Here is a 12,541-nt window from a genome sequence, read left to right on the forward strand (position 1 = left end):
TCTTGATGCTCTGGACCTACTGGAGTGAAAATAAGAAATACAGTTTTATATTTTTAGCTTGTTTTCTGAAATAATTACTTATCGGACATTTACACTTCTTCAACTGATCTCAAAGGAAGACAGGACTGTCAGGTATTAGCTGTGATAGCATGGCACTTACCACTGAGATCTGGGAACACAGAAACATTTCTGAAAACAGATACAAGTGGGAAACAAACAGAAGCTGCCATTTTATCTAGAAGTACAACTCAAAGTGAGTTGAACTGAAAAATGTAGGAGGCCACTGCAGATAAGGATGCTGTGCTTAGACTGATGTTTACAGGTAGGTAAAAGGCGCTGATATTACTCTTCACCTGCACAGCTGTTTGCTTTCAGCCTGGGTCATTAAACTGTTTGGTGATTTTCCACAGTGGGACATTTTTATATATTTTTCCCCTTTCAAATTGTATTACTCTGCTGCCCAGACTGCGCTACATTACATTCACAGAAAGCTATTAGGCAGTAGAGCTGGCTACTTGTTGTCTTTATTTGGAGTCTTGTTTTGTAATTTCATAATCATCCAGATCTTAACTCCAAATGTCAAAAATGTTTATTTTATTAATCTGAAATCATTTTGGGAGGTTTAAGAGTGCTTCTGTAAAAACCCTCCACTTTACCAGATAATCTGGGCTGAACATCGGTGTCTGTGAGTCTCGGAGCAGTTTTCTCCTCCAAACGTTGACAGGAGTGAATCAGGGTTAAATGTGCCCAAAACCCTTGCTGTCTGAGCCTCTAGCTCTCTTTATTGACATCACTAAAGCCAAGGGGTGCTTTTTCTAACGGTGAAGTTGCCAGTTGTGTTATCTTTTGACCCACCCTCCTACACCTTCTGTCCCCAGTGCTGTATCTCTGTGTGTTTAGCAGTGGGAATAGAGCTGGCTGGGGAACAAGTTAGCAGGGTTACAGCTGTGTTTATCGGTACACAGGTGAGCTCAGGGCCATGAGTCGTCCAGACAACACGCTGGCCCAGGCTCCCTTGTCTGGCAACTGCAAAAAGAAATAAATAAATAAATAGAAGAAAAAGGCAAAAGAAAAAAAGAGAGGAAAAAAACCCATTTGCACACACCTACACATGTGCAGAAGCATCTTACAGCATCTAACGGGCTCACAAGTGAGCAGCGCACACAAACAGGAGGCTCCTCTCCTAATCGAGTCCTAATTACAGTGGCTCATATGCCTCAAAGCTGACAGTTTCTGATTTAACTGCCTTTACATTTTTGGCTGAGATTTGACTCCGACCTGGGCCAGCTGTCATTTATCAGCTTCCCCGAATTGCACGCAACTGTTGCTAAACAGCAGCAGTAGTGTGGCGTGCACTCTGGGTGTTGCTAGGTTACGATACCAGGATGCTGATGGCTAAGTGGCTGCGGGATCATCGATGGACACTCTGCATAGAGGGCTGACAGCAGGTCTTCTGGACCATTTGGCAACTTGTGAGTCAGATGCTCTTGAAATCCCACATCTGGTGGCAAGCCCATACAAATCAAGATCAAAGTGCTGCCTTTGAGACTGAGCCCATCTCTCAACCTTTCTGCCTCTCTCCTGTCGAGTTTCATTTTCATTTCTCCCTCTTCAGCTGTTCGTCTGTCTTCACGCAGTCCTCTGCCTGCTTTGTCATCCCTCCTTTGCTTTCCCTCTGTTGTTGCTGTCTTGACTCGCTCTCCCTCCTGCTGAGAGGTAATCAAGCCCTGTTGTGAGTGTTTAAGTATTGGAGAAGACGCACGTTGAATTATTCTCAGGACTTAATGTTTTGTCTGGGAGGGGAGAACCAGCCCCCTTACCACATGCTGGGTAATAGCCACGCACACATAAGTGCAACACCGAGAAGGTGTGTGTGTGGATGTGCACACACACACACCCACACATGGTTAGTCAGTCAGTCAGTGAGTCAGAAAGTTGTCAGTCACACAGATCTCATGCTGACAGAGTTACAGGTACCAGACTGATAGGACCTGACAGGCAGACCCCACCGCATGCAAGGATATACTGCACTGGCACAGCGTATCCACCAACACATGAGCGAACGCAGCCTGCGAAACAGGCTGTATGACTGAGTACAGGAGAGCAAAACAAATGCACACAATTGCACATAAATATGCACTCATAAAAAACCCAGTGACAAGCAGCCAAGCATCCGCTAACACGCACACAAAAATGACAGCTAACATCCTCAAAGTTAAACAAGTGAACCAACAAAGGAGAACAGACAATGTAAGAACTCATCTCCCCCTAATTCCCTTCAGTCTTCAGCTCCTCTCACATCTCTCCTCTCCTCTACGCCGCTTCATTTATTTCTTCCTCTCTCCAACTCTTTCCTTATCTATCTTTCCTACTCCTGCGCTCCATTTTGCCTTGAGCTCGCCTTTATCAGTGCTTCTTCTCCTTTTTCCCCCCTCTCTTCTTTCCTTTTCTCTGCCACTGTGAACTTAAACTCTCAGTAGAACCAGCAGCTGATATCACACAGCCTCAGTGCTGCTTTAATCTCACTCAGAAAAAACACACCGACGCACACTCACACCTGGGTGGCCGTTATAATGCTCAAAGCTTGGCTACTGCATTATTTCCATACCTATTAGTGTCATGCTCCTTTGCAGCTCCACACCCCCAGATGTCTTTCATTCCCCCCCCCCCCCCCACCTCAATCTAAATTGCCTCAAGTGATGTCATCACTATAAGACAGTTTATCAGATTTTCCTCAGCTCACTCCTGAGCCACAAACAGATCCAACCTTCTCTCCATATTTAGCAGTAGTCCCCCAAAGCTGTGAACAGACTGTGATCAAAATCAGCGGAGTTCTCCTTTAAAGTATCCCATTTAGAATAATGAAGCTATTACAGTTACCTCTCTGTGCCACACTTTTAGTTTTTGTCACCTTTTGCATAAACCTTTAGCACTATAGTCCCACGCACAGCTGATATTAGCCAATTAGTTGCCAATCTGAGTTTCACTTGTGGTTTTTTGGTGTTTCAAGCAGTTAAGCTGATAAAGATGCAAGACTGGTAAATAGGCAGGACTCTAAAAAGAACAGGTGAGCCAACCAATCAATTATGTAACTAGAAAACAACTAAATGAATGTTTGTCCATAGTGGCCGGTAAACCTCTTGACATTTGTGCTTCAAGCACAGCGTCTTAACGGGGAACAAAGTGGCCCAAAAACACTCCTTGATTTAAAGCCAGAAGAAGGTAAATATGTTTGGCTTTGAGGCAAAAAGCCCAATTATTAGCTGAGCAATGCTAACACACTAAACGTGCACTAAACCGAGAAATAATCCATCAATTTTTTGTTTTTGTTGCCATTTTTAACATTCAAGGCTGTGATTTGATCAGGCAAGAATATTAGAGAGAGATTATTGGAGATCACCTGAATCGCCTGGGTTTTTCAGCGAGCCAATAACTCTATATCAAATTACCCTGCTCTGCCTCGCAGAAATGTAACCAGACAGAAAGATGCGAGCAACTGTGACTGGTCCTCTTGGTAATGATGCACTGTGTATGCATGCAAATTGATCTGTGCAAAGAAATGTTCTCTTGTGAAACAAAATGTAATATTTCATGTGTTTATTGTGCAGTATGTGGTTATATCTAAATGCACGCAGTAGCCTGAAACGTGTACAGCATAGTATATATCTTCAATGTTTGAAGATGCTGTTGACCACCGATCAACAAACTTTTTCTATATTTTTTTAGTAAAAACTTCCATAAAATGATCTTTAATTTAGCAATAATTATTCTTTTATAATAGGACCTGAGAGATGCCAGATGCGTCTCTCAGGTCCTGTGTCAAGACTTTCTTAAGAACATGACTTTCAGATACTTTTCATCTGCTGTGGATATTTTTTTTTTAGACCTGACACTTCTTCTTTTGTCCTCCACTTGTCCATTTTTCCTCATTTTTTAAGGACACATTCTGAGATATGCCACGTTTTCAGGTAATAGCTCTTTGGAATCACCTTGTTGGTGCAAAAACATTATTTTATGTCTGTCAAGCTGTTTTATTGTCTGCATTATTCCTCAAAAAATCAACTAAAGACATGGGAATAAATTGTGGTTTTTTTGACAGGCTGCTTGTAACAAAGTGCCTAAAGATACCATTTAAAATGGTCTGTCATATGTAGACAACGCGTAAGATAGGTGCTCCTTTTTTATGCTTGAATGGTTTATGGGTCAATTTGGTTTACCAAAAAAGCGAAAATTCCCATGAAAAAAAAAATAGTGGTGAAAAAGTGTAAAAATACTTTGAAAGAACTTCAGAAAGCCCAGAGAAACAGAGAAAGTCTGGCTCCTTGGAAGGAAAATATAAAGAAAGGGGTGGTGTGGCTCAAGACTTTTGCACAGTACCATACTTCAAGCTATCACAAAAAAGCTCGTCTAAGGCAGTTCAGGCTGTGTTGACGATCAAGCTTGTTAAAATGATAGAAACTGAGATTTTTGCCTTATATACTGTATCCCCACAAAGGTTTTCTTAAAATATAAAGAAATTAGGACTGGCTCCAAACTTTAAGCCAGTATTTTTATAGCAAAAAATAACTATAAAAATAGTAATATAATAATAATCTAAAATAATATAAGTAATATAAAATACAAATAAATATATATAAACAAATAAATATATTATAATTAAAAGGTTATTTATGTCCCAATAACTGTGTTTTTTAGGGTTATTACAATAAAATTAAATGGCTAAAATAAAATAAAGTGACTGTCAGCTTTTGTGATTTATGTAAATGCAGAGTTCTGATCTCCTACTTAATTAAATGTCTTGTACATATGACGAAAGTTGGAGGAGAACACCTAGAAAAGTGCCTCCTGTCATGTTGAGCCTACAGTTTCATCACATTACACAAGCAGCAGTGGAGTGCCACTTAATAATTGAGTTCCATTTACTCTGCTATAAATGGAACGCAGTGTTATATTACTCTGGATACATCCGAGTTTGTGCTGCTGCTCGGGTTTGAGGTAAAGAGGGGAAACTGAGCTACTCTAAGACCTCTCTAAGAGAAACAAGGCACAAGTTATTTAAATGAATTCGTTAAATTGTATTCGAGGAAATTGTTGCTATTAAGACAGCACCAATTCCTTATTAAAAGCCATTTTTTAAATTCATGAAGCAGTTTAACCTTCATTTTTCTAGAGAGACTCAACAGTGCAACTCTTTTTCCCACATTGCCCTGCATCCCTGTTACACTTTCCCACACATTCACACCTGGAAGCTGTCCAGCAGAAACACATGGAAGCAGCCTCACCGGAGCTGCTAGAAGTTACACAAACACTTTATACTCACACTTTGCAGGAAGGCGGTAGCCGCAGGTAATCTTGGCTTCTCCCGTCTTACAGCCGTTGAGCGAAGCACACTCCTTTTTTAGCATGGGACCAGCAGCGCGGTGGATCGCTCCATCCACTGGAAAGGAGACGACAGGAGATTTTAAAAAGTTGGCCTACTTATGTGAATCCCCTGCAATCTCACTAATTACAGCAGCCAGAATGTTGTTTGAAGTCCAGCAGACACTTTTACCGGAGTCGAGGCTTAGTGCTAAAAGGACCTGGATAATGTTGGCATTAGCGGTGAACGCTTGAATTTCCAGGCTTCTGCAGGTTACTAACTTTTCACCCCTAATCCTGCTTGCATCTGTCTCTCTACATGTCAGTCTATTTAATGGATTTTAAGGCTATTGCCTTCCTTAATTACTTGATTTAATGTGTTATTAAGGACTCAGCTGACTTTGACTTTTTGGGCAATTACTCTTTATTAATTAAATTTTCATAAATCTACATAATATTCATAAATGTGTATCTGTCTTTGATCCCCACCACATCTAAAGACCGTGACTGTGTTCATTTCCAGGAGGGCAATGATGCGGCAGAAGCAATTTTACAGCTGTGCCAATTACACTTTCAGACAGAATCTATGCACCCCTTGCAGTCAGACTTATTTCTTCAAAGTTAATTTTGATACAGTTTTATTATTATGATTTGCAGCATTATGAAAGCGAGAAAGCAGAATTTAATGCGTCTAATTCACATTTCAAGGAAAAAAGCACTAAAAATATCAAACTTCAACAAATCACCTTTTAAAATCATGTAAAACAATAATCCATCCACAGAGACACTATAACAGTAAGCGTAATAACGTAGATTTTCTGTGATTTGATTGACTCATTGATCACTGATCAGCTGGGGTGAAGAGGAGGAATAATTTGGAGGTCCAACCAAGTCTTCCAGAAATTACATTTACATATTCCCATTTTTCAGCATTCAGGTTCTTCTGTGCTGTTTTTACATTTCTTTTATCAACATATTGTGAAACCTTTTGGGACATTGTGGTTCACGGGCTTTAGCTTAACAGCCGAAGCCAACAGAGCACCCACGGGTGGTTTTTAATGAAAGTAAAACACCATGTTTGCTGAAAACATATTTCATTTGTTTGATTAATGATGACTAATGTATGACTAATGCTATTCTATGCTTTCTAATGATTTTGGGAAAGATCACGATTATCCTTAGATAAAAGTCAAGAGTGAGGAAAACCTCAGGAAATGCTCACCTAATTTACTGACTATAAATCACTTCATTATTTTTACCAAACATTTAAAAATATAGTTGTCCCAAACCTTGTGATACATAACTGTACTCAAGTCAGTACTTTGAGGTGCGTAGGCATGGTCAGGTCAATCCAGTGAAGTTCAAAGCGAGCATCAGAATGAGGAAGAAAGGTGATTAAAGCGACTTTGAACGTTGGTGCCAGACGTGCTGCCCCAAATATTTCAGAAACTGTTGCTCTACTGGGATTTTCACACAGATCCATCTGTAGTGTTTACAGAAAATATTGTTTTTTAAGTTAAATATTCAGTGAAAATCAGTTCTCTGGGCAAAAAAGCCCTGTTGATACTAGAGGAGAATGGTTAGACTGCTCTAAGCTGATAGGAAGGCAGTAGTAAGTCAAACAACCACTCATTAAAACCTAGATATACAGAAGAGCATCTCTGATTGCACAACACATGGAGTAGAGCAGCAGAAGACCACACCGGGTGTCACCCCTGTCAGCTAAGAAAAGGAGACTGAGACTACAACTCACACAGGCTCACCAAGACTAAAAAGAAGATTTGAAAAGTATCTCCTGGTTTAACGAGTTTTGATTTCTGCTGCAACATTCAGATGACAGGGTCACAATTGAGCATGAACACCATTAAACATGAATCCATGTGCCTTTATTAACGGCTCAGGCTACTGGTAGTGTAATTGAGGTGGGGGAGACTTTCTCTGCACACTCTGGCCCCCTTAGCACCAATTAAGCATCAGTGAAACACCACAGCCTGTCTCTGTGTTTTTGCCGACCATGTTCATCCCTTTATGACCACAGTGTGCCCATCTTATAACTGCTGCGTCCAGCAGGATACACATCATGTCACAAAGGTAAAATCATCCGAAACTTGTTTACTCAACATGCCAATGAGACACGACACTACACTCAGGCCTCAACAGTTAGCAAGTCTCAATCCGATAGAGCACCTTTGGGAATAGTAGAATAGAAGATCCACATCGTGAATATGCAGCCCACAAATCTGCAGCAACTGTCTGATGCTGTCATGTCAAAAATTACCAAAATTTGTGAGGAATGTTTCCAGCAGCTTGTTGAATAAATGATGAATTAATAAAGCTATGAAGGCTAAAGGGGTACGACCCAGTACTAGCAAGGTGTACCTATTAAAGTGTACAGTGGGTGTATACTCTAAATCAGGTGTGTAAAATATAAAACCCTGTGTTTCTATATGTTTTACAGCTTTTCCTGCAGATAAAGACCTCCCCCACAGATATTCATACTACACCAAAGTAATTGGTGGTGTAAAATCAGGGGTGTCAAACTCCAGGCCTCAAGGGCCGGTGTCCTGCAGGTTTTAGATGCGTCCTTGATCCAACACGACTGATTTAAATGGCTAAATGACCTCCTCAACATGTCTTGAAGTTCTCCAGAGGCCTAGTAATGAACTAATCATTTGATTCATGTGTGTTGACCCAGGTTGATATCTAAAACCTGCAGGACACCGGCCCTCGAGACCTGGAGTTTGACACCCCTGAGTTAAATAGTTCAATGACAGAAAAGTTCCTGTTTTTCAATGTCTACTCGAAATTTTACACTTTGTTGTTTTATAAAACAAAAACATGCAACACTGTAACTTTAGCCATTCCTCATGTAGAAAAACTAAGATGTACTGTTGAAATTGCAATTCTTTATCTTATATTGAGATATCAGAAAGTGGAGGTTCACTCGTCCGGTCCACTCAAGTTCAAAGTGGGCTATAAATGGATGTAAAATTAGGTGTGTTTGTTTTTTAAACCAAGAAAAAGTTTCATATGAAAATAAGTATAATCAGTTCGATGTACTACAAGAAAGAACAGGTTCTTAGCTTCACCACGGTGGAGGAAGGCCAAGACGGTGATATGGAAGGTAAGCCTTTCACTCACAGCTACAAGTAAGGAACAATATTGTTTGAACCGTGATTGTGTTTTTAGGAGCACATGCAAAAGAAAGACTATAAAAGCCAGCCTGAGCAGCATCTTATTTTCCCCCCAACAAAGGTCTGCAACACAACATCTTTGACAATGGCACTGTCAGTCATCTGGGTGTTCTTTGTGCAGCCTCTCCACTCACACACACACACACACACACACACACTGCAAAGATACACCGATGTATTGGAGACCTTCAGCTCAGGCAAAGTCAAGCACAACTTCTTCTAGAGTTAACTGCTCTAATTACTATAACTATAAAATTTTGCAGGTTAATGACACACATCGCCCTACCAGCTTGTACTAAAGTGATGTTTTCTACTCTAACATCCCCTTTTGGCTTGTTTTACACAGCCACAGCTCTCTTGCAAGGCTAAAATGAGTTGCCAGAAACATTTTAAAATGAAAGCTATGTGTGAAGACTAACTGTGAGCTTAATTTGTTATCAATTTCCAGCTTTGCCAGATTCTAGAAAGCGCTGTTACAGACAGCCGCCCTCCTCTCTCTATAGCAGTGATTCTAGCAGCATGCTACTTTCTACTTCTATTCCACTACATTTTGAGAAGCTTTCACTACATTTATTTTAGAGTGCAGTTACTAATTATTAGTAATTGCAATTATTACCAATTATTAATTATTAGTAGATTAAGATTATTAATATCAATTATACAGGTAAAGAGAAACTATCCTATCTAAAAACAGACTAAGCCAAATAGCAATACACACCGATCAGGCACAACATTATGACCACCGGCCTAATACTGTGTCGGTTCTCCTTTGCTGCCAAAACAGCAATGATCATTGAGGCATGGACTCCACTAGATCACACAAGATGTGCTATGGTATCTAACAGAGGTGTGGACTCGAGTCACATGACTTGGACTCGAGTCAGACTCGAGTCATTAATTTTATGACTTTAGACTTGACTTGAAAAAATGTTCTAAGACTTGTGACTTGACTTGGACTTTTACACCAGTGACCTGGGACTTGAATTGGACTTGAACCGGTTTACTTGAAAAGACTTGATATTTCACCCCAAATCTAAAAATTAAACACACATATTATATAGAAAGTGTGCACCATTAATTCAATTCATTCATTCCAACCACACTCCGTACGTATGTGTGCATGAGCTGTAGCACAGCCAATCAAATTAACCAGATTTTTTTTTAAGAAGAAAAAAAAACGCTCAAAAATGCTGCAAGGAGTTATTTTTTTCAGGTACATAAACTATGAAGTAGTCAACAAAAAAAACTAAATGCAATATGCAAAACATGCAAGAAGAGAATCACAGACAGAGATGGAACAACTTCCGACTTTGTCGGACAGTTGAAGTTGCATAAAGAACGGTAGGTGGTGCTTCTCTTTTGCTACGATGAGATAGCTGACTTCATATAACTTTGTGATGTCAACTAACTTTAATGTGTATGATATTTTTGTCATGCTAATTTAAAGCCGGTCCTACAAGCACATCCAAGAATACCATGCAGCTTATCTCAGAATTGTCGGTAAAAATTATTCTTGGAGCTAAGTTTAATTGAGCTGCATTTTATAGAGGTGCAGTTTCACAATTTGTGTATATTTTCTAAGTTCACTATTTCATCATGTGTTGAGAAAAACAGAGATTTAAAAATCACATGGTCTAATATTTACATTTAGCATATAACTGCGACATTCTTTTTTTTTGTTTTTTTAAAGACTCGAAACGACTTGAAATTCAAAGTTTCAGACTTGTGACTTTACTCGGACTTTTAAACCAGTGACTTGAGACTCAACTTGTGACTTGAGGATAAAGACTTGAGACTTACTTGAGACTTGCAAAACAATGACTTGGTCCCACCTCTGGTATCTAACGCCAAGGTGTTAGTAACACATACAGTAAGTCTTGTAAATTTCGAGGTGTCCAGCACATTTCACAGATGCTCGACTGGATTGAGATCTGGGAATCTGGAGGCCAAGTCAGCACCTCGAACTCATTGCTGTGTTCCTTAAACCATTTCTGAGCCAGTTTTGCTTTGTGGCAGGGGGCATTATTGTGCTGAAAGGAGCCAGAGCCATCAGGGAATACTATTTCCATGAAAGGGTGTGCATGGTCTGCAACAATGGTTAGGTAGGAGTAACACATGGATGGCAGGACCCAAGGTTTCCCAGCAGAGCACTGCCCAAAGCATAGTACATCCTGGTGCGAGGTGTACTATGCTGTAAGTGTAAGTGACTAACACACGCCCGGCCATCGACATTTAAAAAAAGAAAACGCGATTGATCAGACCAGGCCACCTGCTTCCATTGTAGTCCACTTCTGATGCTCACATGCCCTTTGTTGGGACTTTTCGGTGGACAGGGGTCAGCACAGGTACTCAGACTAGTTTGCAGTTATGCAGCCCCATATGCAAAAATTGCAATGCACTGTGTATTCTGACACTCTTCTACTGAATCAGCATTTTGAGCTACAGTAGCTCTTCTGTTGGACCCCACGGGCATCAGTGAGCCTTGGGTGTCCATAACTCTGTGAGTGGTTCACCAATGTTCCTTCCTTGGACTGCTTTTGATAGATACTGACCACTGCAGACCGGTAACACCCCACAAGAGTTGCAGTTTGGACACGCTCTGACTCAGCTATCTAACATCACTGTTTGACCCTTGTCAAACTTACTCAAATCCTTACACTTGCCCATTTGTTCTGCTTCTAACACATTAACTTTGAGGTCAAAATGTTCACTTGCTCCCTAATATATCCCACCTCGTAACAGGTACCATGATGAAGAAATAATCAGTGTTATTAACATCACCTGTCAGTGATCCTAATGTTATATTTGATCAATTGAGCAATAACCAACCACTGGAACAACATCCATCCATCGATTATACAATTCAGGGTCGTGGGGTCAGGCACTGACGTGAGGAAGGAGGACTGGTTCACCCTGCACAGGTTGCCATTTAAACATGCGCACTATGATAGTTGTCAGCACTTGTTCAAAATAGTTTAATAGCATCAGTCCATATGCCGGAGCTCAACACATAGGTCTGGTTCTTATCTGTCTCTCTGTGTACAGACCAGACGTTACGGCGGTGTGTTTCGCTAAACTGAGTGGCTCCAGGCGGGGGCCTGGTGTTATATGTGTCAAGCTGGCATGTTGCTGAAAGGACTAGTACATCCTGGATAGGTTGCCAGTAAATATGTAGACATTTAAACATGTTCATGTGCGTTAATGAAAAGCATCCCTTTAATGCAATTTTCCACAAATTTGGTCGTCGTGTATGAGCAACATGTCGTTTTTCTAGAATATTAAATCTAAAGTTTGGATTCTAAATCAACCCAGAATCAGGCACATGTGTCAGAAATGGATTCGTCACAGCACCGTGAAACTTGTCAGCACTGGTTCAAAATAGTTCAATAGCATCAATCCATATGCCAGAGCTCAGCACATTGGCCTGTGGTTCTTATCTGTCTCTCTGCGTACAGACCAGCTGTTACAGCGGTGTGTTTCGCCAAACTGAGGCGCTCCAGGCAGGGGTCTGGTGTTATCTGAACATTATTGTGTTAAGTTGGCATATCGCATGCGGCGCTGAGCCGTGGTGTGCCATGTCATGCTGTGCCATGTTGAACTGGGCCACGCTGTGAGCGAAGCACAAGTGCGAGGGTGTGACAAACAAGTTCTGAACAGTGGCTACCTCCTCAGGGTGCTCAGAAACTAGCTTAGATATGTGTGTATGCGCATGTGAGTGATATATTGTGTGTGTATATCCTTGTCAAAGCATATGTGCAGCTGTGGACACTGTATTTATGAGTGTATTTTCAAGCGTACGTGTGGCGTGTGTGTGATGAGTCCTTGAGGTGACACAAAAATACGCTGCGCACCAACTTTGAAGCAGGCCAACTCTGAAAGAGAGAACAAGTGTGATAAGACAGAGAGATGGAAAGGAGAGAAGGGGAGGAGGGGAGGAGGGGAGGGGAATAAGCAAGAGTAGCAGATGTAAAAATAGTCTGGAGGGAGAG

The 12,541-nt window shown here is 40.8% G+C and overlaps 1 protein-coding gene across 3 annotated transcripts in view; it reads right to left on the reverse strand.

Moving 5' to 3' along the window:
• Nucleotides 1–12,541, reverse strand: part of macrod1 (mono-ADP ribosylhydrolase 1) — a 150,372-nt gene that overhangs the window by 44,527 nt on the left and 93,304 nt on the right. For all 3 annotated transcript variants that reach the window (XM_085172504.1, XM_085172486.1, XM_085172496.1), the window contains one exon: nucleotides 5,321–5,437. In XM_085172504.1, coding sequence (XP_085028630.1) covers nucleotides 5,321–5,437 — 117 coding nt within the window. The remainder of the gene's footprint in view (nucleotides 1–5,320; nucleotides 5,438–12,541) is intronic.

The sequence above is a fragment of the Neolamprologus multifasciatus genome, chromosome 2 (assembly GCF_963576455.1).
Source record: "Neolamprologus multifasciatus chromosome 2, fNeoMul1.2, whole genome shotgun sequence".
Classification (NCBI taxonomy): domain Eukaryota; kingdom Metazoa; phylum Chordata; class Actinopteri; order Cichliformes; family Cichlidae; genus Neolamprologus; species Neolamprologus multifasciatus.